At 49.4% G+C, this 23,840-nt stretch overlaps 2 protein-coding genes and 1 long non-coding RNA gene across 14 annotated transcripts in view; 1 reads left to right on the top strand and 2 right to left on the bottom strand.

Moving 5' to 3' along the window:
- TDRD9 (tudor domain containing 9) overlaps positions 1 to 9,544 on the bottom strand; it is a 118,693-nt gene extending 109,149 nt beyond the window's left edge. For 5 of the 11 annotated variants that reach the window (XM_045060596.1, XM_045060597.1, XM_045060601.1 and 2 more), the window contains exon 1: positions 9,267 to 9,544. In XM_045060596.1, the coding sequence (XP_044916531.1) occupies positions 9,267 to 9,466 (200 nt within the window). In that variant the 5' untranslated portion in view covers positions 9,467 to 9,544. The remainder of the gene's footprint in view (positions 1 to 9,266) is intronic. The other 6 variants (XM_045060598.1, XM_045060599.1, XM_045060600.1 and 3 more) reach the window with 3 other exon arrangements.
- Positions 9,545 to 9,656: 112 nt separating this feature from the next.
- On the top strand, positions 9,657 to 21,454 carry ATP5MJ (ATP synthase membrane subunit j). Of its 2 annotated transcripts, XM_045060610.1 has the most exons (5): positions 9,657 to 9,765; positions 9,864 to 9,988; positions 19,348 to 19,471; positions 20,614 to 20,637; positions 21,278 to 21,454. In XM_045060610.1, the coding sequence occupies exons 3-5, from the start codon at positions 19,348 to 19,350 to the stop codon at positions 21,310 to 21,312; spliced, it is 183 nt and encodes a 60-aa protein (XP_044916545.1). In that variant the 5' UTR covers positions 9,657 to 9,765; positions 9,864 to 9,988; the 3' UTR covers positions 21,313 to 21,454. The 2 variants fall into 2 exon arrangements, with proteins under 2 accessions (XP_044916545.1, XP_003988064.1); XM_003988015.6 differs by lacking the exons at positions 9,657 to 9,765; positions 9,864 to 9,988 and adding an exon at positions 15,845 to 15,975.
- Positions 20,583 to 23,070, bottom strand: LOC109501052. Its single transcript, XR_002159050.3, has 2 exons — positions 22,825 to 23,070; positions 20,583 to 22,588 (listed from the first exon to the last, which is right to left on the bottom strand). It is a non-coding gene; the product is annotated as an uncharacterized LOC109501052 (long non-coding RNA).
- Positions 23,071 to 23,840: the final 770 nt, after the last annotated feature.

Below are 23,840 nucleotides of genomic sequence, written 5' to 3'. Positions count from 1 at the left end.
ACTTGGGATTTTATCGTTTTCTTCCATCTAAAAGGAAAACATATTCAGGACCAGAACTGAATACACACCCCAAACAAACCCTTCTGACCTGTTTTCTCCTATACTCTCAGACAACATCCACACCATCCTGAGCAGGCTTCAACTTGGTCTTTAATCCTAACCATGCAGTGAATGGTGTCAACCCGACCAGGGTTTAATAAGACAAGGTAAAGGGAAACACAGCTCTAAGTGGATCTGAAATAGACCCCTCTCGTTCCTGTTCCCTTGTGGTTCTGTGTTCACAAGCTAACTAGCAAGGGCTCTTCCAGCACTGAGAAATTTGAATGGAAACTATTTGTGGGAGAGCTGACTGTCCCCAGAAGTGCATAACTGCTTATTATCCAGTGAATACAGAAAACAGCACACAAAAGTTTTCGTATTATCACCTTAATGGTGGGAACAAAATGTCTGTTTTAAACAGCTTGGACTGGTCTATGATGCAGCCCCAGAAGTGGCAACCTCACCATGTAGATGAGGAAATATACACCACAAAGAGACCCAGAACACTCCATTCTTCCCCCCCACCCAGGGCACCTTAATCAGCCACCACACAAAAGAAATGACCAAGCACAGGGAGACATGGGAGAGATGCCCACTCTCCCTGTCCAGACAGGAAGAAGAGGACGGTCTTCAGTCCCCGCTGTCAGAAGCTTCCTACGACTGAAAAAGCTACAGACACTTCGGTGACCCACTAGTCCAAGAGGAAAATGAACCCATACTGCTCTAAGTTGCCCACGATGCAGTCAATTCCACAGCCAGACTTTAAAGAGAAATGGAGGGGCGCCTGGGTCACTCAGTTGGTTAAGCGTCCAACTTCAGCACAGGTCATGATCTCATCGTTCATGGGTTCGGGCCCCAAGGTGGGCTCTGTGCTGCCAGCTCAGAGCCTGGAGCCTGCTTCAGATTCTGTGTCTCCTTCTCCCTTGGCCCCTTCCCCGCTCACATTCTGTCTCTCTCTCTCTCTCAAAAATTAACATTAAAAAAAAAAATCTTAAGGGGCACCTGGGTGGCTCACTCCGTTAAGCCTCTGACGCTTGGTTTCAGCTCAGATCATGATCTCACGGTTCAGGGGTTCAAGCCCCACATCAGGCTCTGCGCTCATGGTGCAGAGCCTACTTGGGATTCTCTTTCTCTTTCTCCCTCTCTCTCTGCTACTCCACTTGTACTGTCTCTGTCTCTCTCAAAATTAAATAAACTTAAAAAAAACTTTTAAATAGAAGTAAATAGGGGCGCCTGGGTGGCGCAGTCGGTTAAGCGTCCGACTTCAGCCAGGTCACGATCTCGCGGTCCAGGAGTTCGAGCCCCGCGTCGGGCTCTGGGCTGATGGCTCGGAGCCTGGAGCCTGTTTCCGATTCTGTGTCTCCCTCTCTCTCTGCCCCTCCCCCGTTCATGCTCTGTCTCTCTCTGTCCCAAAAAAAATAAAGGTTGAAAATTCACTTTAAATAAATAAATAAATAAATAAATAAATAAATAAATAAATAAATAAAAGTAAATAAATAGAAGTAAATAAACAGGAATGGAAAAAATACACTGCATTTTGGTAGACAGAATCTCTCTGTTTTGGCAATAGCGTAACAACCATGGTTCCTGTGAGAGCACTGGTGTATGTAATTTAAAACTACAGTTGTTTAGAGGCTCCTGGGTAGCTCAGTCAGTTAAACATCTGACTCTTGGTTACAGCTCAGGTGGAGCTCCACCTCAGGATCTGTGCTGACAGGGCGGAGCCTGCTTGGGATTCTCTCTCTCCCTCTCTCTCTCTCAAAATAAACTTCAAAAAAAAAAAAAAAACCACAGTTGTTGCTCGAAAATCTACAAATCAAATAGAAATTTTAACACAAATAACTTCCTAAATATTAACAGATCTCATTCCATACGTTGGCCTGTTTCTAAAACCGGCAAGAAAATGAGGGTCAAAAACATTAGGGGGTGCAAATGGGGGAAAGAACTACCAGGAAGGCTTCAGGCATGTTTTATAAAGAGAAAGTATTGGCTCAGTGGCTAAAAGCTTTGGCTAGAAAATACTAAGGTGCGGGGGGGGGGGGGGGGGGTGGCCGGGTGGCTCAGTCGGTTGGGTGTCCAACTTCAGCTCAGGTCATGATATGGTTTGTGAGTTCGAGCCCCACATCGGGCTCTGTGCTGACAGCTTGGTGCCTGGAGCCTGCTTCGGATTCTCTGTGTCCTTCTCTCTCTGCCCCTCCCCCACTTGTGTGTGCACTCTCTCCTTCTCTCTCTCTCTCTCTCTCTCTCAAAAATAAATAAATGTAAAAAAAATAGTGAGGTACAACATACATTAATCCACATAAAAGTACTCTGTGTATCTGACACATCATAAGCTCTCAAAAGTTAGCAGATTTTTTTAAATGTTTGTTTTTGAAAGAAAGAGAGAGCACACTCATATGGGAGGGGCAGACAGAGGGAGGGACAGAGGATCTGAACTGGGCTCTGTGCTAACAGCGCAGAGCCCAATGTAGGGCTCAAATTCATGGGCCATGAGATCATGACCTGAGTCAAAGTCAGATTCTTAACCGAGCCACCCAGGCGTCCCTCAGAATTGAGCATTATTTAACCAGCCCAATCCATTTAGTAGCGTTTAAGTCATTCTTTCACATGCCAGGTGCTGTGTGCAAAGCACTGTATACATACACTCATTTAATCGTTTCCTTGAAAGTAGCATCACTCCCACTCGACACATGAACAAACAGCCTCAGACAAGTTCAATGGCTGTCCAACGTCAGTGAACAACAGGGCAGGGACTGGCATTTGTCGGGTCCCTGCACTGTGTCCAGCCCCAACTTAACCTCTGAGCTCCAAATGCATACAGTCAGTTGTTTACCTGACACCTCCTCTTGGATGCCCACAGGTAACCAAGGTCACAGAGATTTGTTTTCTAAAAGGATAAATACAAATCAAGAAAAGGAACAAAGGAATCAAAGCAACACATGTACACCCAAAAAAGCACAGCTCTTTAGACACTTCAGCTCAGTAAACAACAATGCCACCAAGCCATCCAATTCTTAGAGAATCCCAGAGCCAGAAATCTCAGAGTCATTCTCGATGGTGGAGGGACCAAAAACACATCACAAAGAAGACTTGGGGCACATGGTAAGTGCTTTAGAGGAGAAAACAATGTTGAGAGAAACTACAGAGATGGAGACAGGAGGTGTGGGAGGATTTGTGCAGCTGTGGAGGCCACAGGAGGCCCGTACAAGGAGCAGACATCGGGACAGAGCCCGGAATGGTGAAGGCGGTCCCAGGAAGAAACAAAGCAGAGGGAGACGGAAAAGGGCAGGCACTCCGGGAAGAAGAGTAGAGAAAGAAGCCCCAAGGTGGAAGTGAGTTTGGGGTCTTCAAGACACAGAAAAAATAAATGCCAATGTGGCCAGAGGGCAGCAGCAGATTAGGCAGATGTCAGCTGGAGGAAAGCTCGGTTAGTCATAACAGAGTCTACATTTTATTCTAATGACAATCTAGCCACAGATAGTTGCACACGTACTCAAAAAACCTTAGATGTGAGTGTTGACTCAAGAATTTGCTCATTTACCAAACATTAACCGATCATCCACTTCGTGCCAGGCATTCTTCTAGGTGCTAGAATATTCGGGGGACAAGGATGGGAAGCGAGGAGAATAAAAATAGAAGGCTTTTGCAATAATGCAGGAAAGAGAGGATGGTTCATCTAGGCCAGGTTGGTGAAAGCACAAACGGGGAAGTGCACTCTTATTCTGGAAACATCTGCCAGGATATTCTAATTTTCATCGGATTATACAGATACACACACACACACACACACACACACACACACACACACACACACACCCTTAGGGAAATCAGCTGTGGTCAGAGGCGTATGACAGATTTCACAATTCAGTCAAAGCAGGAGCAGATAAGGAAGCCATACTCATTTCTAGCATATCATAAGACCTCAAGAATTGGGACCTAACCAAGGCAGTCCATTCATGCAGATACCTGGGCCCCTACTATGTGCCAGGCACTACACCAGGAGGCGGAGATTCAGTGATAAAACATTCCCTCAAAAAGTTCTCATGTGGAGAAAACAACAGAAAGCAATTCCATACAAGTACTAAGAGATGTGGACGCAGGGCACCAGGCAAGTGGTTATTCACAAAGGGGAGGTGGCCACCCGCCTGGTTTTCCCGAGCCTTCCAGGCGTTCCTTCTCACTCTTCTTTATTCCATCTCGTCAACTTCTCAACATTCAAGGGGTCCAGGCTTGGGTCCTTGGACCTCTTCTCACCCACTTCTTCTTCTCAGGTCCTTGGACCTGCACTCACCCACTAGGATCCACCACCCATAGTCTGGGTGAGCTCATTGGTCTCCAAGCCTTAAACTGAACCCCCAAACATCTAGTTCCAGCCAGGCTTCCTTCCTCAATTCCAGACTGCCTGCGTTTACTGTCATCTAACAGTCATGTCAAGTTAACACGTCCAAATCAAAAGTCTCCCCATACACCAGCTCCTCTCGTGGTCCTGCCTTTCTCCATCGATGGCAACACATTCCAGCTGCTCGGCCAAGAACCTTGGTGTCCCCGTTATTGCTTCCCCACTCATGTTCTGTATCTGATCCAGCTACAAAGTCCTCGCTTGTGTCTTAGGAATACATCCAAACTGCATACTGCTTACCGCCTCCAATGCCACAGTCCTGGTCTAACCCACCATCCTCTCTTCTTAGATGATGTATTAGCGGGCATTCTCCAGAGAAACTAAACCAACAGATGTGTATAGAGAAAGAGAGATTTACTTTTAGGAATTAGCTCATGAGATTGTAGAGACACAAGTCCAAAATGTGCAGGCTAGGCCAGCAGACTGGAAACCTGAGAAGGAGTTGCAGCCCGAGTCTGAAGGGACGTGGCAGAATTCCTTCTTGTTTTAGGAGGTAAATCTTCGTTCTAGCCAGGTCTTCAACTGATTTGATGAGGCCCACCCACAATTTGGAAGGTAATCTGCCTTACTCAAAATCTATCAATTTAAATGTTCGTTTCATCCAAAAAGCACCTCCATAGAAACATCCAGAATCATGTTGGGCCAGGGGCACTGAGTGACTCAGCTGGTTAAGCGTCCAACTTTGGCTGAGGTCACGATCTCGAGGTTCATGGGTCTGAGCCCCGCATTGGGCTCTGTGCTGACAGCTCAGAGCCTGGAGCCTGCTTCGGATTCTGTGTCTCCCTCTCTGTCTGCCCCTCCCCCTCTCACACACTGTCTCTCTCTCTAAGATAAATACACATTTTTTAAAAAAAGCTTTTTTTAAATCATGTTGGGCCAAATATCAGCACAACTGTCCAGCCAAGCTGACATCTAAAGTGATGTCACAGATGATATTAATGGACTCTTCCCTGATCCCCTGTTACTGCCCTGGGCCCGCTGCAGTCCATTCCACACAGCAGTGATCATGTTAAAGCCAGAAGTCACATCACCCCACAGCTCTGGTCAAAACCTCAGAGTGCCTTCCAATGGCCCCCCAGTAGCCTCAGATGAAGCAGCAGAGTCCTTCGTGGTTTCAGAGATAATCGTGGACCCAGCTCCGTGCCCCCAGAGCTCCCCTATTCTCTTTCTCTCTCTCTCTCTCTCTCTCAGCCACTCCCCTCCGGGGCATTGAATTACATAAGGAACACTGTAATTCATGGGAAAGTGGCCTAACAAACTAAATCTGTAAACGGACAAAAAGGTCTTTAAAAAGCACGGCTTTTGTGGTCAACAGAAAACCGCAACTCTCGGAGGATAACACGTACACACACTAACGTGTGCAAAGCCTACATACCGAAAAGCAACAAGCGAGAAGTGAAAAGTAACATATGCTGGAGTCAGACAGCCATCCTACCACATAAGAAATAGGTGGACGGGGATCGGTTTCTCAACTTAGCTGATCCTCAGCTATAAAATGGGACCTCCCTTGTCTGTCGGAAGGACAGACTGCTGTGCTTCCTGTCCCCTGACGCGGTGCTCAACACAGTGGGCACTCAACTTACCTGAGAGATACCGAGAAGGGAAAACTGAATTAGGTAAAAGGAATCACCAGATAGGTGATTTGAAATGGGGAGTTTCTATGGGAAAGCTTTCTCTGGGACAACGTACATTTGGAGATGCCAAAGAGTCTCGTGTTTTCTACTTCTCTTCTTTATTCTTAATGCCGGTAGTCATTACTCACATGACTCATGAAGCTGGTTTAACAACGCTCTCGTGGACTGGACTCCAGAGACTCAACGCAAACTGATCGTACCCTGATCGTCCCTCCCAAATACAGTTTCACTGTGGGCTATCCTATACTTCAAAACCTGTCTTCCTCTATGTCAGATGTTTTCTCACCAACATCAAAACCTCATTCAAATTCTCCTTTCTGGAAAGACCTCAGTCAACAAGTATCTGAGCATCAGTTGTGCGCCTGCCACGGGGCAGAGGGTGCCTTTATGGTCAGCTCACCCTACATCAACCCCAGGTCTACCACTGTATCAGTTTCCTGTTGCTGCCATACCAAATTATCAATAATCCAGCAGTTCAAAACAACACAAATTGATTATTTCATAGTTTCTGTTAATCAGTAGTGCAGGTGGACACAAGTAGGTCCTCTGCTTAGAGTCCCGTAAGGGCAAAATCAAGGTGCTGGCAGGACCGCGTTCACTACCAAAGGCTCATTCAGGGTCGTTGGCCAAATTCAGTTCCTTGAAGTTGTAGGACAGAGGTCCCTGTCTCCCTGCTGGCCGTCAGCCGGGATCCCATCTTTGCTCCTAGCTGTCCACATTCTTCTCCTGCTTCCTTTGTGGTCGGTCCTGTCTAACACCAACTGGTCGAGTCCCTCTCGTGTTTCAAATCCCTGCTTTTAAGGGCTCGTGTCATTAGACAATCCAGGTAATCTCCCTATTTTAGAATCTATAACCTTAGTTACATCCACAAAATCCCTCTTTCCTGTAACAGAACACAGTCACAGGGTCCTGTGGTTATCTTTGGAGGGAGGTAGAGGCTCTTTCTACCTACCGTGACTATTTATTTCAGGAAGTTATTGGGCAAGGCACTTTACCACCCAAGTCTGTTTCCTCAACTACAAAATTAAGTTACTGCCATCAATCTCAGGGGGTTATTTCAAGGACTAAATAACGTAGCTGTATTTGAGTGCCCACTACACAGCAGAGCCTCCGCCTTAGATATGCACATGGTAAGGGCCCAGGAAGGGCCTTTCAGAGAAGTACTGCTCAGACTCAAAGCACTACACAAACAAATCTCAATGTTATTTGCCTATTTCTAGCTACGTACAGAAGTTGAAACGTTTATGGCAATTTTACAAAGTAATTTTACTTGATAATTATAATTAATATTTTAAGTGGGGCTTGTATTTTCTTTTTTCCATTCCATTACTCTGAAATTTCATTTTTATTGATTTTTCAAAGTCTTAATCCGCCAAAGACTGGAAATTGTAACAACCGGTCCTCAGTAGTTAGAACATTTAAATCTATACTTTTAGTTTCTGAAAAGGGCAATAATAATTTACTTCCACTACCACAGTAAGTTATTTAGAAGCAACACAGCTCTGCCCGTTACAAGCAGAGGAAACTCAAGGAGAGAGGGTAGCCTACAGGATTACTCACTAGAGCAATTCAAGGGGAAAAAGTACAAAAGCAGCAACAAAAAAGCCACTCTAAAGGTGCACAAGGGTCTCTTTGTCCCCTCCCCGCCTCCAAGAACAGGTTTACTAAAGATCCCAAGTAGTCCTTGACTCTACAGAGGCTTGAAGCAATCCCATGAAAACCTGACGGGGCCAACCAACAAGAGAAACTTTCTCAAGAACTAAAAAACTGGGGTGCCTGGGTGGCTCAGTCGGCTAAGCATCCGACTTCGGCTCAGGTCATGATCTCACTGTTCACGAGTTGGAGCCCCGTGTCGGGCTCTGTGCTGACAGCTCAGGGCCTGGAGCCTGCTTCAGATTCTGTGTCTCCCTCTCTCTCTGCCCCTCCTCAGCTTGTGCCCTGTCTCTCTCTCAAAAATAAATAAACATCACAAATAAAAAAAAAAAACTAAAAAACAAAAACCACCCTCTCATCTGAAAAAGGTGTTGAATGGGGGGGGGGGGGGGGGGAGGGTCCGAGAACTGACACAGACACTCCAAGATGGGAGTACTTCCACAGTGGCCCGCTTTATAGAGGGAACAGGTGTTTCGGTACACCAGGCTGGGTCTTCTAAAAACAGATGCCCTCCTCTTGCCTTTTTATTTCCACCAAAATCATGTGAACAGATGAACCAAGAACAGTTGCTTAAGTTAAAAAAAAAAAAAAAATAGTGGGAGAAGGAGCGTTCATAAAACCGAACGAAGATCCAGCTTTCCAGCTCCTTGGTATTCACCCAAATGGACTGAAAACGTTTGACCCACAAAATCCTGCCAGAAATGTTTACCACAGCTTTACTCATCACTGCAAAACTTGAAAGCCACCAGCATCCTTCAGGAGGTAAATGCACAGACTGTGGTACATCCAGACAATGGAATATCATTCAACACGTGTTAAAAAAAAAAAAAGAAAGAAAGAAAAAGAATGAAAGAAAGAAAAAAGCTACCAATCCATGAAAAAACATGGAGGAAACTTAAACACATATTACAAAATCAAAGTAGCAGATCTGAAAAGGCTAAACAGGCCTGATTCTAACTATAAGACACTCTAGAAAACGCAACACTACGGATAGTGAAAGGATCAGTGGTTGCCAGGGCTGGGGGGGGAGAGGGAGGGGTAAAGAGGCAGAGCACAAAAGGCAATGGAACTATTCTGTATGGTGGTGGATACAGGTTCATACACCTGTCCACAACCACGGACCACAACACTAAGATTGAACCCTCATCGTCACTACGGACTCTGGTTAACGATAACGTATCCACATGGGCTCGTCACTTGTACAATGACACACAAAAAGACATTAACAACAGGGAAACGTTGGCGGGAGTGAAAAAGGTACTTGGGATTATGCTCAACTTTTCTGTAAATGTAAACTGCTCTCAAAAATAGCTTATTAATTAAAAAAAAAAAGTTAAAAAGTGAACCTAATTCTGGAGTGGCTCAACTTCCAGGAGAGTTAACCAGGCCTAGGTCACGGGGTGGTCCAGCCGGGGGCCAGGGACGTAGTCATGGAGAGTCTGGGGAGGGGCAAGGGCTCGGGCCTCACACCAACCCCCACTGCCGGCCTCGCTCCCACCCCTGGCCGGGCCTGGGCTTCGCACCCACCCTCGGCCTCCTACCTCCCGGACGCTGCCGGCTGGGCCCCAGTCTGGGCCCCGGCTGCTGGGCCGAAGCGGGGGGGCGCGTCCCTGCGCTGCGCCTCGTCCCTGGCCGCCTCGGCCGGGAAGGCGGGCGGTGAGCCCAGCAGTTCCACATCCGTCACGGTCTTGCCGATGGTGAACCAGTCGTTGATCTGGTCGACGGTGAGCTTGCGCAGCATGCTCCCGGCACGGCGACGGCGCCACCACAACTGCCCAGCGGAGCGGCGGGAACAGACGACGCCAAGAACGCGAAGGCGCGTCGGGGCACGGCGGGAACGCGGCCCCGCCCCGCCCGGGCCCTCCAATCAGGATGTGCCAACGCTCGCACGGCCGAACCTCGTGCCGCCGGCCCCGCCCCTCGGCGCCGCGCTAGGCCTGTTGGGAGCACTGGCAGCCCAGCGCCTGCGCTGTCGGCCGCGCCGCTGTTCCGCACGTTGGGGAACGCCTGAGCCACTGCGGAGGCCCCCGAGCCGGCGAGGTGAGTCCCTCGAAGCTGCTCTCCGTTTTAGGGGCCTGGGCCGGGGCATCAGCGGATCCAGGAGGTGCAAGAATTTGGTCTTGACTTGCTCTCCACAGTTCCCTCTGCGGTTACGTCCGCGGCTTGGCGCTCCAGGCCGAGAAGGGCCAGACATTGACGGAGCACCTGCTGTGTGCCAGGCTCGGCGCAGAGCTGCCGGGGTACCACGCTGGGAGACCTCAAGGTGGGAGATGGAAGGCAAACAGGAGGAGGGGGTTGAGTGTATATTGTCCAGGTAAACAGCTGGCTGCTGAACTGGGACACCTTGCACCTTACCTGGGGAACAGAAGTAAGGTCAGGAAAGATTTCTGGGAGAAAGTGACCCCAAAGTGAACATCTGCAGGGTAACCAGGAGCGAGGCAGGTGAAGGACGACTGCAGGGGGAGGACTCACAGGGAACGTACTCCATGGGCGGAGGCCTGAAGGCACATGCCACTAAGGCCTGAACTGCAGGCCTGGAAGAAGTTCTCTTGGGCCACAACATGACTAAATTCCCTCCTTCTTTCCTAAACCTGCATCTGGGGTACGGTGTCTTGCACACGGCTGGATGGAAAGAGGTGGCCAGAGGTACAGATTTGGTGGTCATCAGCAAATGAACGGTGGTTAAGACCCTGAGAGCAGCTGAAATGGCCCAGGCCGAGCGCTAGAAGAATGAAGGTGGAGGACAGAACCCTAGGAAACAGCCTGAAAGATGAGGCAGAGGTGGGGGAATCCAGCAAAGATCTACAAAGGCAGGGAGATGACACGGAGAACAAGAAAAGTGGCATGATTGCCTGCCGGCCATCATTCCAGCGGTGCCGAGCCTAGCATAGTGTGGGCTCTCCGGAAAGACGCGTGTGAAAGAGTAGACGGAAGGCGTCAGGAGCGTAGTGCTGACCAACGTTGTGAAGTCGAGTTAAGGACTGGAAAATGCTGAAAGAGTGGCGAATAGAGGTCAGCTTGAGAGCAGTGCAGACAGCGGTCAGACTGGTTGGGGGTTGAGCGCTCCACGTTTCAGGAACAATGAGCCCAGCAAGGTACTGAGCCAGGGGTCCTAAGTCCAAATCCTGATGACACCACTAGTTTATATTTGTGAGCTCTGGGCTTCCCGTTCTAACGTTTCCAAACACAGCAGCCTGCAAAAGGTGCCCCTCGCCCACGCACTTTTTGGCCATGGGAAAGAACCTGTTTTTCAATAAATAAGAATGTAATCACAAAGTCATTGAGACTTTTCAGACGTTACTCAGCGTTGACTAAAAAACACTGTAACTTCATAGTTTATGTGAAGGCTAAAACGTGTTCTAAATCTCCCCAAATGCATCGAAACCACTTGGAACGACTGAAACTCGCATTTGTGTTTCCTAGTACGTTACGGTTCCCACACTCTGACATCCCTTGTCTGTGACACGGTGGATGTTGCTTGGGTGTTTCAAGTGGAAGTTGCTCTTTTTTTTTTTTTTTGGAAGAGCGGGCTTGTTCTGTTTTTATCTGACTATAGTCAGCGGGCAATGGCGGAGGCGTAGGTGTAGAACACAGCAGTTCAACACTCTATACATTATACTGTGCTCACCGCTGCTGCAGCTACCATCCGTCACCATGAGGCGCTATTACGGTATCATTGACTCGGTTCCCTATGCGGCGCCTCCCGTTCCCATGACTTACTCATTCGATAGCTGGAAGCTTGTATCTCCCGCTCCCCTTTACCCCTTTTGCCCAATCCCCCCTTCCCTCTAGCAGTCATCAGTTTGTTCTCTGCATTTATAAGTCAGATGCTGCTTTTTGTTGGTTCCTTCATTTTTTTTTTTTTTTTTAGATTCTACATATAAGTGAAATCATGTATTTGTTTTTCTCAGTCTGACTTCTTTCACTGAGCATAATACACTTTAGGTCCAGCCACGTTGTTGGAAATGGCACAGTCTCATTCTTTTTAGGGCTGATATTCCGTTGTATCTTCCTTTTCCTTTTGGCTATCAATGGACACTTTTGCTTCCATACCTTGGCTGTTGTAAAAATGCCGCAATAAACGTAGGGGTGCAGATATCTTTTTGAATTTGTGGTTTTGGGTTTGGGGGCATCATTACCCAATATTGGAATTATTGGATCATACGGTATGTCTATCTTTAATATTTTGAGGAACCTCCATACTGCTTCCCACAGTGGCCGCACCAATTTACCTTCCCAGCAACAGTGATCAAGCATATTCCTTTTTCTCCAAGTGTTTCTGTCACCAATACTTGCTGTTTCTTGCCTTTTTTATTTTAGCCAATTCTAACGGGTGTAAGGTGATTGGAAGTCCTTTTCTATGTTCTTTGGACCTTTTGGGTGGCTATCTCTTTCAGTCCTCTTGAGTTTTGAGGGATTTTTTTTAAGTTTATTTACTTATTTTAAAAGAGACAGAGACAGTGTGAGGAGGGGGAGCAGAGAGAGATGATCCCAACCAGGCTCCATACCATCAGCACACAGCCCGATGTGGGACTCAAACTCATGAGGCTGCGAGATCACGACCTGAGCCGAAACTGAGAGTCCGACAAGTAACTGACAGAGCCACCCAGGCGCCCCTTGAGTTTTGAGTTTTTAACTACAGTTTAAGGATGCTTCTAACTGCTGTCTTGATGCTTCTTCAGTTTTGAAACTTGTTCTCATTTAATTGCCATTTTCCTGACTACTGGTTTAACACTGTGTCATCACAGACCGAATCGCTTTGACCCCTTCATTTGATCAGTAGTTCTTGGTGCTTCATCCTCAGTGAGCCCAGCTCATCTTGCCTTCCTGTCCAGAGTTGAAAGAGACAGCTTGACAGTTCCCAATCGGCTAATAGACATTTAGACCAGGGCGCATAGGAAGTCCCCTGAGCGTTGGCGGAGGTCATATGTGCATTCCTGGAGCAGCCTGAGCTGCGGAGCCAAAGGGAAAACACGCAGGCGAGACGATAACAAACGATTTATGCCACTCAGCAGCACCCTTGACAAAGTGGGAGAAGCTGTGCCCAAAGTACCTGCACGTCTTCTCTGACCTTCTCAGCTACAAAATGCAGCAATTCTGCACTTTGCATAAATCTGCTGAGGAGGCTCTATCTTTAAACATTTTGTTTCCTTTGAAGATGTATTTTTCATAGGGTGTTTTGGATTGGCAACAAAAGACCTGAAAATTCTGTTGATCTCAAGTGGAGTTTGAAGTTCAAAAGCTTTGTTGTCTTGAAATAGATTATGATGATACTCATGAGTTTTCCCTAAATGCTTGTTTCCTACCTTTTTTTAGTCTAAATCATTCTTTTTCTAGGACAGTGGTTCTCAAACCTGGTCCTTCTCTGAGGACCCCTTTCTACTCTTAAAAATGAAAGAAGACCCTAGAGGACTTTCATTTTTGTGGGTTACATCTACTTTATTAGGGATTACAACTGAGACATTTTGTTTATCCATTTTTAAGTGACCATAACCTATTTGATGTTAAAGAGAATATTTTTATAAAAAGTCACTCTGTGAGAAGAATGACACTTTTACATTTTTGTAGATCTCTTAATGTCTGCCTTAATGGAACATAGCTGGATTCTCATATCTGTTCTGTATTCATTCTGTTGTGACATCACAAGTCAGCCTCTGGAAAACTCCGCTGAATACTTGTGAGATAATTCTAGTGAAAAAGACAAATAACATCTTACCATTGTTACAAAAATAGTTCCGACACCCAGAGGTCCTTGGAAACCCCCCAACCACCCTTTGAGAACCACTACCCTAAAATAGCAAGATTTCCAAGTTGTGAATGCAGCTTTCACTTGATCCTAAGCGTTTTTTCCCTTCAAAGCAGGACCTCGCTCACTGCTCTTCCTTCCATGGTCCTCGTCCCTCCAGCTGAGCTCACTTCCCTTCTGCCTGAGTAATGAACGTTGGTTGTTTGGTTTCTATTCTTTTTGTAAGGACTGTAGATCTGGTGATCGATCATTCCTTCAGCCTTAGGTTATCCAAAACGTCTTTATTTCACCTTCTTTACTGAAGCCTAAATTCTATATGCGTAGAATTCTGGAGAGGCAATTAAGATCTTCTCATCTTTACTTTTCCATGGTTTTATTTTCTGTGGTATTTATTTTTATATGGTTTTATTTTATTTATTTTCTGTTTATTTCAGAGTGTTGGTCTATTTTCATTTATCGGCCTGCTGGGTTTCTGTGAGGCTTTCTGATTCTTTGGTGTGATTTTTTTCCCCATCACTTTTGGAAAATCACCTCTTCTAGCTTTTCTGCCCCATCTCACTCTGCTTTCCTCTGAGATGACATACGAGGGGCTCTTCTGCTGTACCCTATCTCTCATCTTCTCTTTGGTCTCCCTGTGCTTCTGAATGGTATCTTCTAATGCAGCTTTCAGTTCAGTATTCTTCAACTGTCTAATCTGCTGAACCTACCCAATTTCTATCTGGCTTTTTTTCAGACTGTCCAGGTGGGTTTTTGTTTCTTTTTTAGAATTTCCAGCTTTCTGCTGAGAAAACTTGTTTGTTTCCATTTTTTATGCATTGCCTGGTTTATTTAACCAAGTAATACCCCTTTTGTTGATGAGCTATTGAAAGCTGCAGTAGCTTGCTTTTAGTATTGTTGTTGCACTTGAGTAGAGACAGACCTTTTGTCTACAAGATACGTGAAGAGTGCGACTGCAAAACACGAGCAAAAGGCACTTCCTCCCACGACCTTACCGTAGGCGCACAGATCGAATCCCCAGGGACAGTCCATCATTGCAATAGCTCAGATTTTTGTTCCTTTCTCTTTGCACACCAGCTCTATTCTTCAGTGAAATTGTAAAAGGCTGCCATTATGGACGTTAGGTATCCCAGCATAACCATCTGGAGTGTGTCCAGTTTGTTCTTCGTAGGACCAATTTTTGTTTGCAGCTTGAGTTTTTATATGAAGTTGCATTATTGTGGACTTGGCCGTCTTGTGATGAATTTTTTTCATAGGTGTTCTGTGTCATACTATCGTTAAAATGAACTGTCGCTATTGTGAGACGGGTTTTAACTGACCTGTTAAAGGTTTCTTTAGAATGGCACTACTTTAGGGACATTCTAGTATTTGCTTCTATTGTTTGGGCCTTGTGGATAATGTACAGATTTAAAAACAAATCTTGTTGCTGATTTGTCCCTTTCTTTCCCTGCACTTTGTTACATCTGGGATACAGTCTAACTCATCTGATTTAATATGCATTCTTTTAAAAATGCCATAACTATTAAACACCTTGTTTACAGACAGATGAAAATAAATTTATTCCAACCAAAAAAAAAACAACAACAAGCAGAGTTTTTTTCAAAGCCTGTGTCTTTGAAGTCCAGTGTCTGTTGACTAAAATTGCCATGCACAAGATAGCTGCATAAAAATATGCAGAGCAAAACAGTTAATACACAGAGAAATAGCAAGAAAACAGCGGCGGGCACCTTGTTGGTTCAATTGGTTGAGCCTCTACTCTCGATTTCAACTCAGGTCATCATCCCGCAGTCGTGAGATGAAACCCTATGTATGGAGCCTGCTTAAGATTCTCCGTCTTCCTCTTCCTCTGCCACTACCCAGCTCTGGCTCTCTCTTTGTCTCTAAAAAAGAAAAAAATAGGGTGCCTGGGTGACTCAGTAGGTTGAGCGTCTGACTTCGGCTCTGGTCATGATCTCTGGTTCTTGAGTTCAAGCCCCACATTGGGCTCTGGGCTGACAGCTCAGAGCCTGGGTCAGCTTCGGATTCTGCGTCTTCCTCTCTCTGACCCTCCCCTGCTCGCTCGCGCGCGCGCGCTCGCTCGCTCTCTCTCAATAAACAAACATTGGGAAAAGAAAGAAAACCAGAGGGGAGACGACTTCTCAGACTTAATACATCAAATAAAGACAGCCCCTTTTTCAGGTGGACGCACCTTTCAGCTTTGTCCAGGACCCTACACCGGAAGTCCCGCAACGGGACACGTCCCACCCGTTAGTCACCTGGTCGTGACAACACACCCAGGCCCCCTTGGCCAGCCCCTTCCCCTGGCACTCCGCCAGCTGGCCGCACCGGGGCGGCCGCTGGGGGCGCTGTGGCGAGCAGGCACGGCCCGGGAGGCGCTCTGGGCTCGGGGCGCCGCCGCTCCTTCCGCCTTCCCGACGGACCCCGCGCGGCGCTTGCGCATTCGGTGACCTTTCCGCGTCGTTAGTCGTGCGGGTCCAGGCGGCCTGAGCTGGGGGTCGGGGGCCGAGGTGAGTGCGGGGGACGCGGCCGGCTGCTCGGCGCGGGGTATGGGGGCCCGCGGGGCGCAGGACTGCGGGCGGCAGGTGGGAGTCCCTCCGGGCCCCCGCTGACCTTGGGCTGCAGCCCCCGGCCCAGGAAGGGAGGCGGTCCGCGCGGCCTGGCTGGTTGTGCGAAGTCCCGCCGTCTCCTTCGGCCTGGACGCCTCTCGCGCCCCGCCGGACTGCTTTGACGAAGGGCACTCGGGCGGTGACAGGGTCGGCCACCTGCCCGGGGTCGCGCAGCTGCTGCTGATGGAGCTCCCGCCCAGAGCTTGGTCCCTTCAGTCCTTGTACCTCGGTTCCCTTTGCGACGCGCTGTTCTACAGGTTACTAAGCCGGGGCGCGGCGGCGGGGGGGGGGGGGGGTACCACGGGGCCCACAACGGGGTCGCAGGCGATGGTTGCAGTTGTATGGAACTCGGGCCTGTGAATCCCCTTCCGGGCCTCAGCGGGTAGACGTGTCCTGTCTGCCGTGTAAGGTCGGGTAAAGTTTGCTGATACAGAGTGAGTGCCCTAAAATCCGCACACAGAGCCGGTGATGTGCACGGACAGTGGACTCAGGTGGGAAAAGTGGGGGCCTCACTTTATTAAATATCGGGGACATGACACTTGTCCAGCCTAATATGGCAATCTTGGCCAAAAGGAAAGTCGCGCCGGGGTAGGTAAGTATTTGTAGGATACTGCTCAGTCCGAGATGATTTTAGGTGAGGAGTGCCGGGGGACCAGGACGGTGTGCAGAAAATCAGGGCAACTCAAGTGTCTTCAGCCCCTTCTCCCCTCCTTTGCTCTCAGTTTACTTTGCTGTTTTCCATCTAGATCTTCATCTGGCCTAAGTGAGGGCAGGTCCTTCAGTTCTCCTTCTTAGAATCCCAGTAGCTTAGCACTACTATCAGCCGGATGTTTGTGGCACTTCCTTCTGCCGCCGTTGTGACCGTGTGCTGAGTCCTCCTTCCACATCAGTCCGGGTCATTTATGGTTCCCCTTGGAGGCCATCCAGAGCCCTATGGGGCTCGTGGACATATCCCTGTTTCACAGGAGAACCTTCTGAAAGGACAACTTTGGGGACTTGCCCCCAAGATTGGGAGCAGAGCAGACGGAGCTGGGATTGGGACCCAGCCGCAGTGGGGGCTGGGATTACCTTCCTTCCCAGTTACTGCTGGGCTCAGGGAGGAGGGGAATGCTGTTGGTCGGCCTGAACTCTTTCCACCTGGGGGTTTTAGAGGCCCCCCTCTGGATCCCGTCTGGGTCTTCTCAGGTACCTTCCAAGAGCAGGGTTGTTGCTTTCTTGGATCCTCGTGCTCTGACAGCATCTCAGCCTGAGGACAGACATATCTGCAGGGGTTCCAGGAGGAGGACACAACCACATCCTTCAGGGTCACACCTGGCTCAGGGGGCAGGGCTGGCTGACCTTTACGACCATGCCTCAGCCTCAATAAGACGGTCCTTGGAGCAGATTCTCCTAGTGATGAGGACTGGGGGCTTGGGTGATTCATAGATCCAGCTGGGTGATCTCCGGCAACTCCCTCTAAGTAGCCACCTGGTAGGGGTCATCTGGTAGGGGTTAGGGAGTGGTGCAAGAGGTAAGTGTGTACGTACTTTGTGAGCGCTGGTAGGTTTGCATGACGCGCTTAGAGTAAAAGCTGGACTCCTCACCACAGCTTCCGTGGTCCCAAACGACCGACCCAGCTCCTCTTCCCTCCCGTGGTCTAGCCACGCCGTTTTATGTAACAGCTCTCGGTACAGGACACCTGACTCTGTAAACACTTGATGCAGAGGAACCTGTCTTCACGAGAGCCCTTGGTGGGTGGGCAGTGTTTTCACCCCCGCTTCGCAGAGGAAGAAATCGGGGCAGTGAGCAGGAAGGTGGCAGTGCCCGGATTGGGACGTGGGCAGCTGTGGTGGCTTCCCTTCCTCCCCCTTCCGCAAGCCCATCCCGGCCTGGGGTCTTGGCGGACACGCTGCCTCTGCCAAGGACACTTTTCTCCCAGGTATTCGCACTCCTGAGGAGCCAGCTTCTCAGCCCCCAGACAAGGCCTGCTGCCTAGTGCGTGCTCAGGAAATCGCGGTCACGCCAGAGAACACTGAATCCGAGAAGTGAAATCTGCGTGGCCCCAGTAGTGATGTGAAGGAGCGACGGACGGGGCTCTGGACGGGGCTCTGGACGGGGCTCTGGCCGGGGCGGGGACCAGCAGCCTCACTGATTGAGGCTGGAGGAGCGCTTTCGCGGAAAATGCAAAGTGCTTGCTTGGATCTAGTGAGTCCTGACAAGATTTGAAGGACTGTAGTTTAATACACCACTTGAGAGGTTACAGAGCTTAAATGAAAACGCGGGCATCAAGTTTTAGAGTCTGTAGTAAATCGTGTCATCAAAAGCCTTACTTGGAGACCTGCACATAAAAGCAAACTTAAAGTTCAGCATTTGATGGCTTTTCTCCATCAAATCCAGTGATGAGGTAAATATTTTCATGCATTAAATAAGTTCGGTCATAATTGCAGCTCTTAGGAAGTAACCACGTCATCCTTCGCTGTCTGCTTTGCGGTTGGCGGCAGATTTCGAAGCTGAAACACAGGTGAAACATCGTAACTGTGGTCAATAGCCCCATAAAGTTCATACACACACACAAGTGAAGTGACGGATGTGGTCGTTGACTAGATGGGGGAAATCTTTTCACGGTGTTTATCGAGTCACCACCACGGTGTATGCTGAATGTCTTACAGTTGGAGGGTGCCTGGCTGGCTCTGTCCGTAGAGCATGGGACTTGATCCGGGGTCGTGAGTTCAGGCCCCATGTTGAGGGTGGAGACTGCTTAAAACAAAAATTAAAATGTGTATGTCACAGTTTTAGAAGTCACTTATACCTCACTAGGGCTGAAATTTTTAAAAGCAGGAGGTTCTGGGAGCTGATCGGCATGTGCCCACGCTGGGTGTGGGTCTCATGAGGACCTGTGTTCTTTTTCAGCTCTGAATGCCAGCAGTTCTTAACGTGATGATGCAGACACACAAGTTTTTCTATTTAAAGGTTAAAAGAAAGTGGTGTGTGATTTTGGGCACAGCGTTCATGGAGAGTAGCTGTCGGAGAGGGGACGTGGGCTGTGCAGGGTGGCACGGTCTGGGGACTCAGGAGCGAGGGGTGGCAGAGCACCAGGGTGGCCTCGGCTGGCAGCCCCGAAGGGGGGAGTAGAGCTCCAAGAGCTGCCGAGCGGGGGCCCCATGCGGGGTAGGAACGGCCCCTGTGCGGGAGTTGTAGGAAACGGGGTCAAGTTAAGGAATAGGTGGGACCCCCTTAACCAGTTAGCTTTAAAATGACGGTCATGGTAACATTTATCTCTGTGCTTCTTTTCAGATGCTTCAAAGCCTTATTAAAAATGTTTGGGTCCCCATGAGGCCCTACTATACCCAAGTTTACCAGGAGATTTGGGTAGGAATGGGGCTGATGGGCTCCATCATTTATAAAATCAGGGCTGCTGGTAAGTTTCTGTATGTTCACTCTTTAGCAGTCAGGATGAAAATTCTTTTCAAAAGGAATCACGATTCATGTTGTGAAGGAACTATGGTTCTTACCCAGAAGTGAGCATCAGAGCCCTTTGTTAAAACATGAGGAGTAGGGGCGCCTGGGGGGCTCAGTCGGTTGAGCGTCCGACTTCGGCTCAGGTCACGATCTCACGGTTCGTGAGTTCAAGCCCCACGTCAGGCTCTGTGCTGATGGCTCAGAGCCTAGAGCCTGTTTCAGATTCTGTGTCTCCCTCTCTCTCTGACCCTCCCCTGTTCATACTCTTGTCTCAAAAATAAATAAAAATGTTTTAAAAAACTTAAAACGTGAAGAGTAGGGGGGCCTGGAGGGCTCAGTCGGTTAAGCATCCGACTTTGGCTCAGTTCATGATCTCACAGGTCATGAGCTCAAGCCCTGAATTGGCCTCTCTGCTGTCAGCACAGCAGAGCCTACTAGGGACATTGTCATTCTCTCTCTCTCTCTCTGCAGCACGCTCTCTCTCTTCAAAATAAATAAACTTAAAAAAACATGAAGCGTACATGTCAGCTGTAAGAGACATTTGGGGGCAACTGAGAAAATCTGAACAAACCTTGATAACAGGGAATTGTGAGTTTTCTTAGGTGTCATGGTGGTACTTCAAACACATAGGAGATGTCCTTAGTTTTAAGAGATGCGGACTGAAATAGGGGTGGAGTGTCGTGGTGTATCGTGCGTTACTGTGCCTTTTCCGCTGGTGTGAATGTTTGAACTGTTTTCATAATAGAAACTGAGACGAGGTGACCATTTGGTCCCCAGTGGAACAGAGATGAGCCCCAGTCATGTATTAACAAGCAACTGGTTTAAACTACAGGACTGAGGTTTGGGGGGCGGGGTGTGGGGGGTACAAAGCCCTCCAGATGCTGAAGGGCTGTTTAACTGTCCATGGAGCATCTTGGGTGGAAATTGTACTGCTTCTTGGCTGTGAGACACCATAGAAACTCCCTATTTTCTGAAAGTCTTCTGGAACAGCTTTACTGAAGCTATGAGCTCTTCAGCCAAATATCGATTTCAACACTAGGTTGATTGAAAACATGTTTCTAAAACACTGATACGACCAATTTTTCTTTCTTTTTATTTCAGATAAAAGAAGTAAAGCTTCGAAAGGTAAGATTTTTGCTTCTTAAAATGGATGGGGAATTAAAAACCCCATCGTGCCTTTTTAGATCAAGGCGTATCTGTTCTGCGGTGTGTGCTTATCAGTACATAAGGTACAGGGGGATCACGTTGAAACGTGAAGTTCCTCTTACAGTCGGAGTGTTAAAAACCACTGCTCACCCCCTTGGACCAAGTAAGACTTCTGGGGGTAATGGAAAGCCAGATGTAGCCAGTGCCGCCAGCAGGGAAGCACAGGTTAGCTGTGTGAGCTCGCTGCCCTGTGAGGTGTGTTTTGGAAGAAAGCATCACATAAGTTTATGCCCAAGTGTCAGACATTTCACTCTATTTCCCAAATGACAGTGAAACCAATCATGTGAGTCCTCACAAACCCAGGGCTGGCTCGTGACACCTCTGGGGAGAAGACACTTCCTGCCCCTCTGTCCTGTGCCACAGGTTTGTGCCGTGTGCACGAACTGATTACACGAACCCGTAAATGTGTCAGACGCTCCATGTAGAAGTGACCCTCCAGACTTGTCCATAGTGTTGAAAACTGTCATTTACAGACTTGTCAGTAAGGAACGGAATAGACCATCTTCTGTGTGTCCCTTTCTTCCTCACTTACAGTCACACTGTGCTTCTCTTTTAAAAGCTTCGAGTCCTGCCCCCGCCCACGGTCACCATTAGCCAGCTTTCCTCGGAGCACACGTGAGACCGACCATCTGGCTGTAAATCCCGGCAGCTCTGTTAGATGGGGGCGTGGAGCACCGCCGTACGCGTGTAGACGTGTTGTTTCCTTTGTGGCGTGAATAAATGGAACTGTGAGGTGCGCCTGTGCCCGTGTCCCCTTGTCCGCCTCCCCGGTGAGCCGTCCCGTCCTCGATCGCCACAGGAGTCGGGGTTAGGCCGAGGCCCTCACCCCTGTGATGTCCAGTAAACAGTTGTGAAACAGATGATTCTGCCACTTAACTCTCGTGACCTCGCCGAGCCTGTGTTTTCCCCTTTGGGGACCGTACGTCAGTTCCAACGGATCCGTGAAGACGGCGGCGGGGGGTGGGGGGGGGCATTAGTGACACTGTAAAGTGCCAGCGCCTGGGGTGCTTGGTCCTTAGGCATTCAACCTCAGCTCAGGTCGTGATCTCACAATTCGTGAGCTCCAGCCCCGCTTCTCTCTCCCCTCCCCTCCCCGCCCCACTCTCTCTCCCCTCGTTCACTTGCAGGTGCACTTGCTCACCCTCTCAAAAAAAAAAAAAAAAAAAGACAACTGTAAAACACTGTACAATTAAGGTAGGAGATCTTGTAGCGGGTGAAAAGTATAAGCTCCGAGAGACTTTATCAGGAAGTCCCTGGTAAGGCAAAGTACACAGTACTTAAAAACTGACATGATTCCAGCTCAGGGTCCTGGGATCAAGCCCCGTGTCGGGCTCTGCCTGACTGACTGATAATTTCTCCCAGTTTGGCTAATATCAAATAAATATTGCATGCTATTTGTCTCCATTTAAGGCAGTCACCAAACTGCAAGAATTGTACCTTTTTCTCTCTTTTTTTTTTTGAGAGCACAAGCTGGGGAGATGGGCAGAGGGGGAGAGAGAATCATAAGCAGGCTCCGTGTTCAGCACAGAGCCGGACGAGAGACTCAATCCCATGGCACTGGGATCATGACCTGAGCCAAAATCAAGAGTCAGACAGCCGGGTGCCCCCCAGAATGACACTTTTATAAAGGATTCTAAAGCAGTAAGGGTAGCGGGGTCCAATTTGAAATGTGGTGCTCTGCAGGCCAGCAGGGGTCTCGCTGTGGAATAGAGACAGTGGCCCAGGTCCAGTCGCCAGCGGTCTTTCCTCATAAGGGCAGAGACCCTCCCGGGTTTCGCGTGTGTCTCCAGCACATAGGGTCAGGTCTGGCCACGGTCAGCGCCTGACAAGTGACCGCCATTTGCTGCAGGGATTCCCAGCTAGATTTCTCCTGTCGTATAGATGGGGATGACGCCTGCCCTCAGTGTCACTGCCCACCTCACAGTGGTATCCGCGCTGGGGCCAGGGTCAGGACCAGAACTGGGAGACCCCAGTGTTCCTGATCCCGTTGGTCTGGGCAGGAGCCTGAGAACTTGAACTTCTCATCATCTGCCCAGAGGTGCTGCTGCCCGGGGACCACGTTTTGAAAAGCTCTAATGCAAAGAACCGCACCCACGGGGCCCTTACCCTCAGCGCTCCCCCGCGCCCTCTGTGGGGCCCCCAGACGCCAGCCCTGTGCTGTGCAGCTTAGCTCATGCGGTCAGAAGAACCAAACGAGGTGGAGCCCCAGCCCCGTTTTGAGGCAGTGAGAGCCAGAGGTCACCTCGCGGGGGCTGGGGCCGGGACTCCGAATCTGCACTTGCCCTGGGAGGGAGAGACACGGGACCGGGGAACCGGCCCGGGAGCTGACCGGGGCTGCAGCGCCGGCCCCCAGGGGCGCACTCCCCCCCCGCCCCCCCCCCACACACACACCCCGTTACCACCTGTGGGTCCTTTAGTTCTCATCTGGGTAAATGAGTGTTTTGCCAAAGGTGCACGTGATCCACCGGGAGCCCGCTGCCCGCACCACTGCTGCAGAGTGGGGTTTGGGACCGTGGGTGGGCTGCCTGCCGCAGCGGGCAGTTCATGCTTAGTGACACAGTGAGGCAGGTGGGAGGACGTCAAAGGTGAATACCCCCTCCCCCCGCTTACCCCCAGACGCTGCCGAGGAGCAGCGGTGCCTCTCAAAGTGGAGCAAAGCGACCTTCGTGCCAGGCCAAGTGGTTTCCTGTCCCTAAAACCCTCAGCGGAGGCATTGTGTTTCGTGGTGGGGAGAAGTAGGCTTTGTTGCTGGCCCAGAACCCATTGAGAGTTTGGACAGTCCCTCCACGCTTTGGGAACAGGCGGGTGTCCCAAGGCGGCCAGCAGGTGGAGCTAGAGCGTGCCGCCAGCAGGCTGTCCCGCAGCTCCCGGTGGGTGACGCGCCGGCCCTGCGCCGGGCGCCGGGGGAGCACGAGGAAGGCGGCTGCCGACGCAGCGGGGCCCCGCGACCTCACCCATGGGAGGGAGCAGCCGGTTTCCACAAGAAACGAGGCTTCTTACCCTAAACCTACACGTTCTCCCGTCCCGGCTCAGTGCCGTGCCGCTCACGGTGACCGGCGAGTAACCTCAGGCAGAGGGAAGAGAACACAGGTCTGGGCATCTGAAGGTGGAACTTCAAACGC

The sequence above is a fragment of the Felis catus genome, chromosome B3 (genome assembly GCF_018350175.1).
Source record: "Felis catus isolate Fca126 chromosome B3, F.catus_Fca126_mat1.0, whole genome shotgun sequence".
Lineage (NCBI taxonomy): Eukaryota > Metazoa > Chordata > Mammalia > Carnivora > Felidae > Felis > Felis catus.
This window is presented reverse-complemented; position numbering and strand designations above follow the sequence as displayed.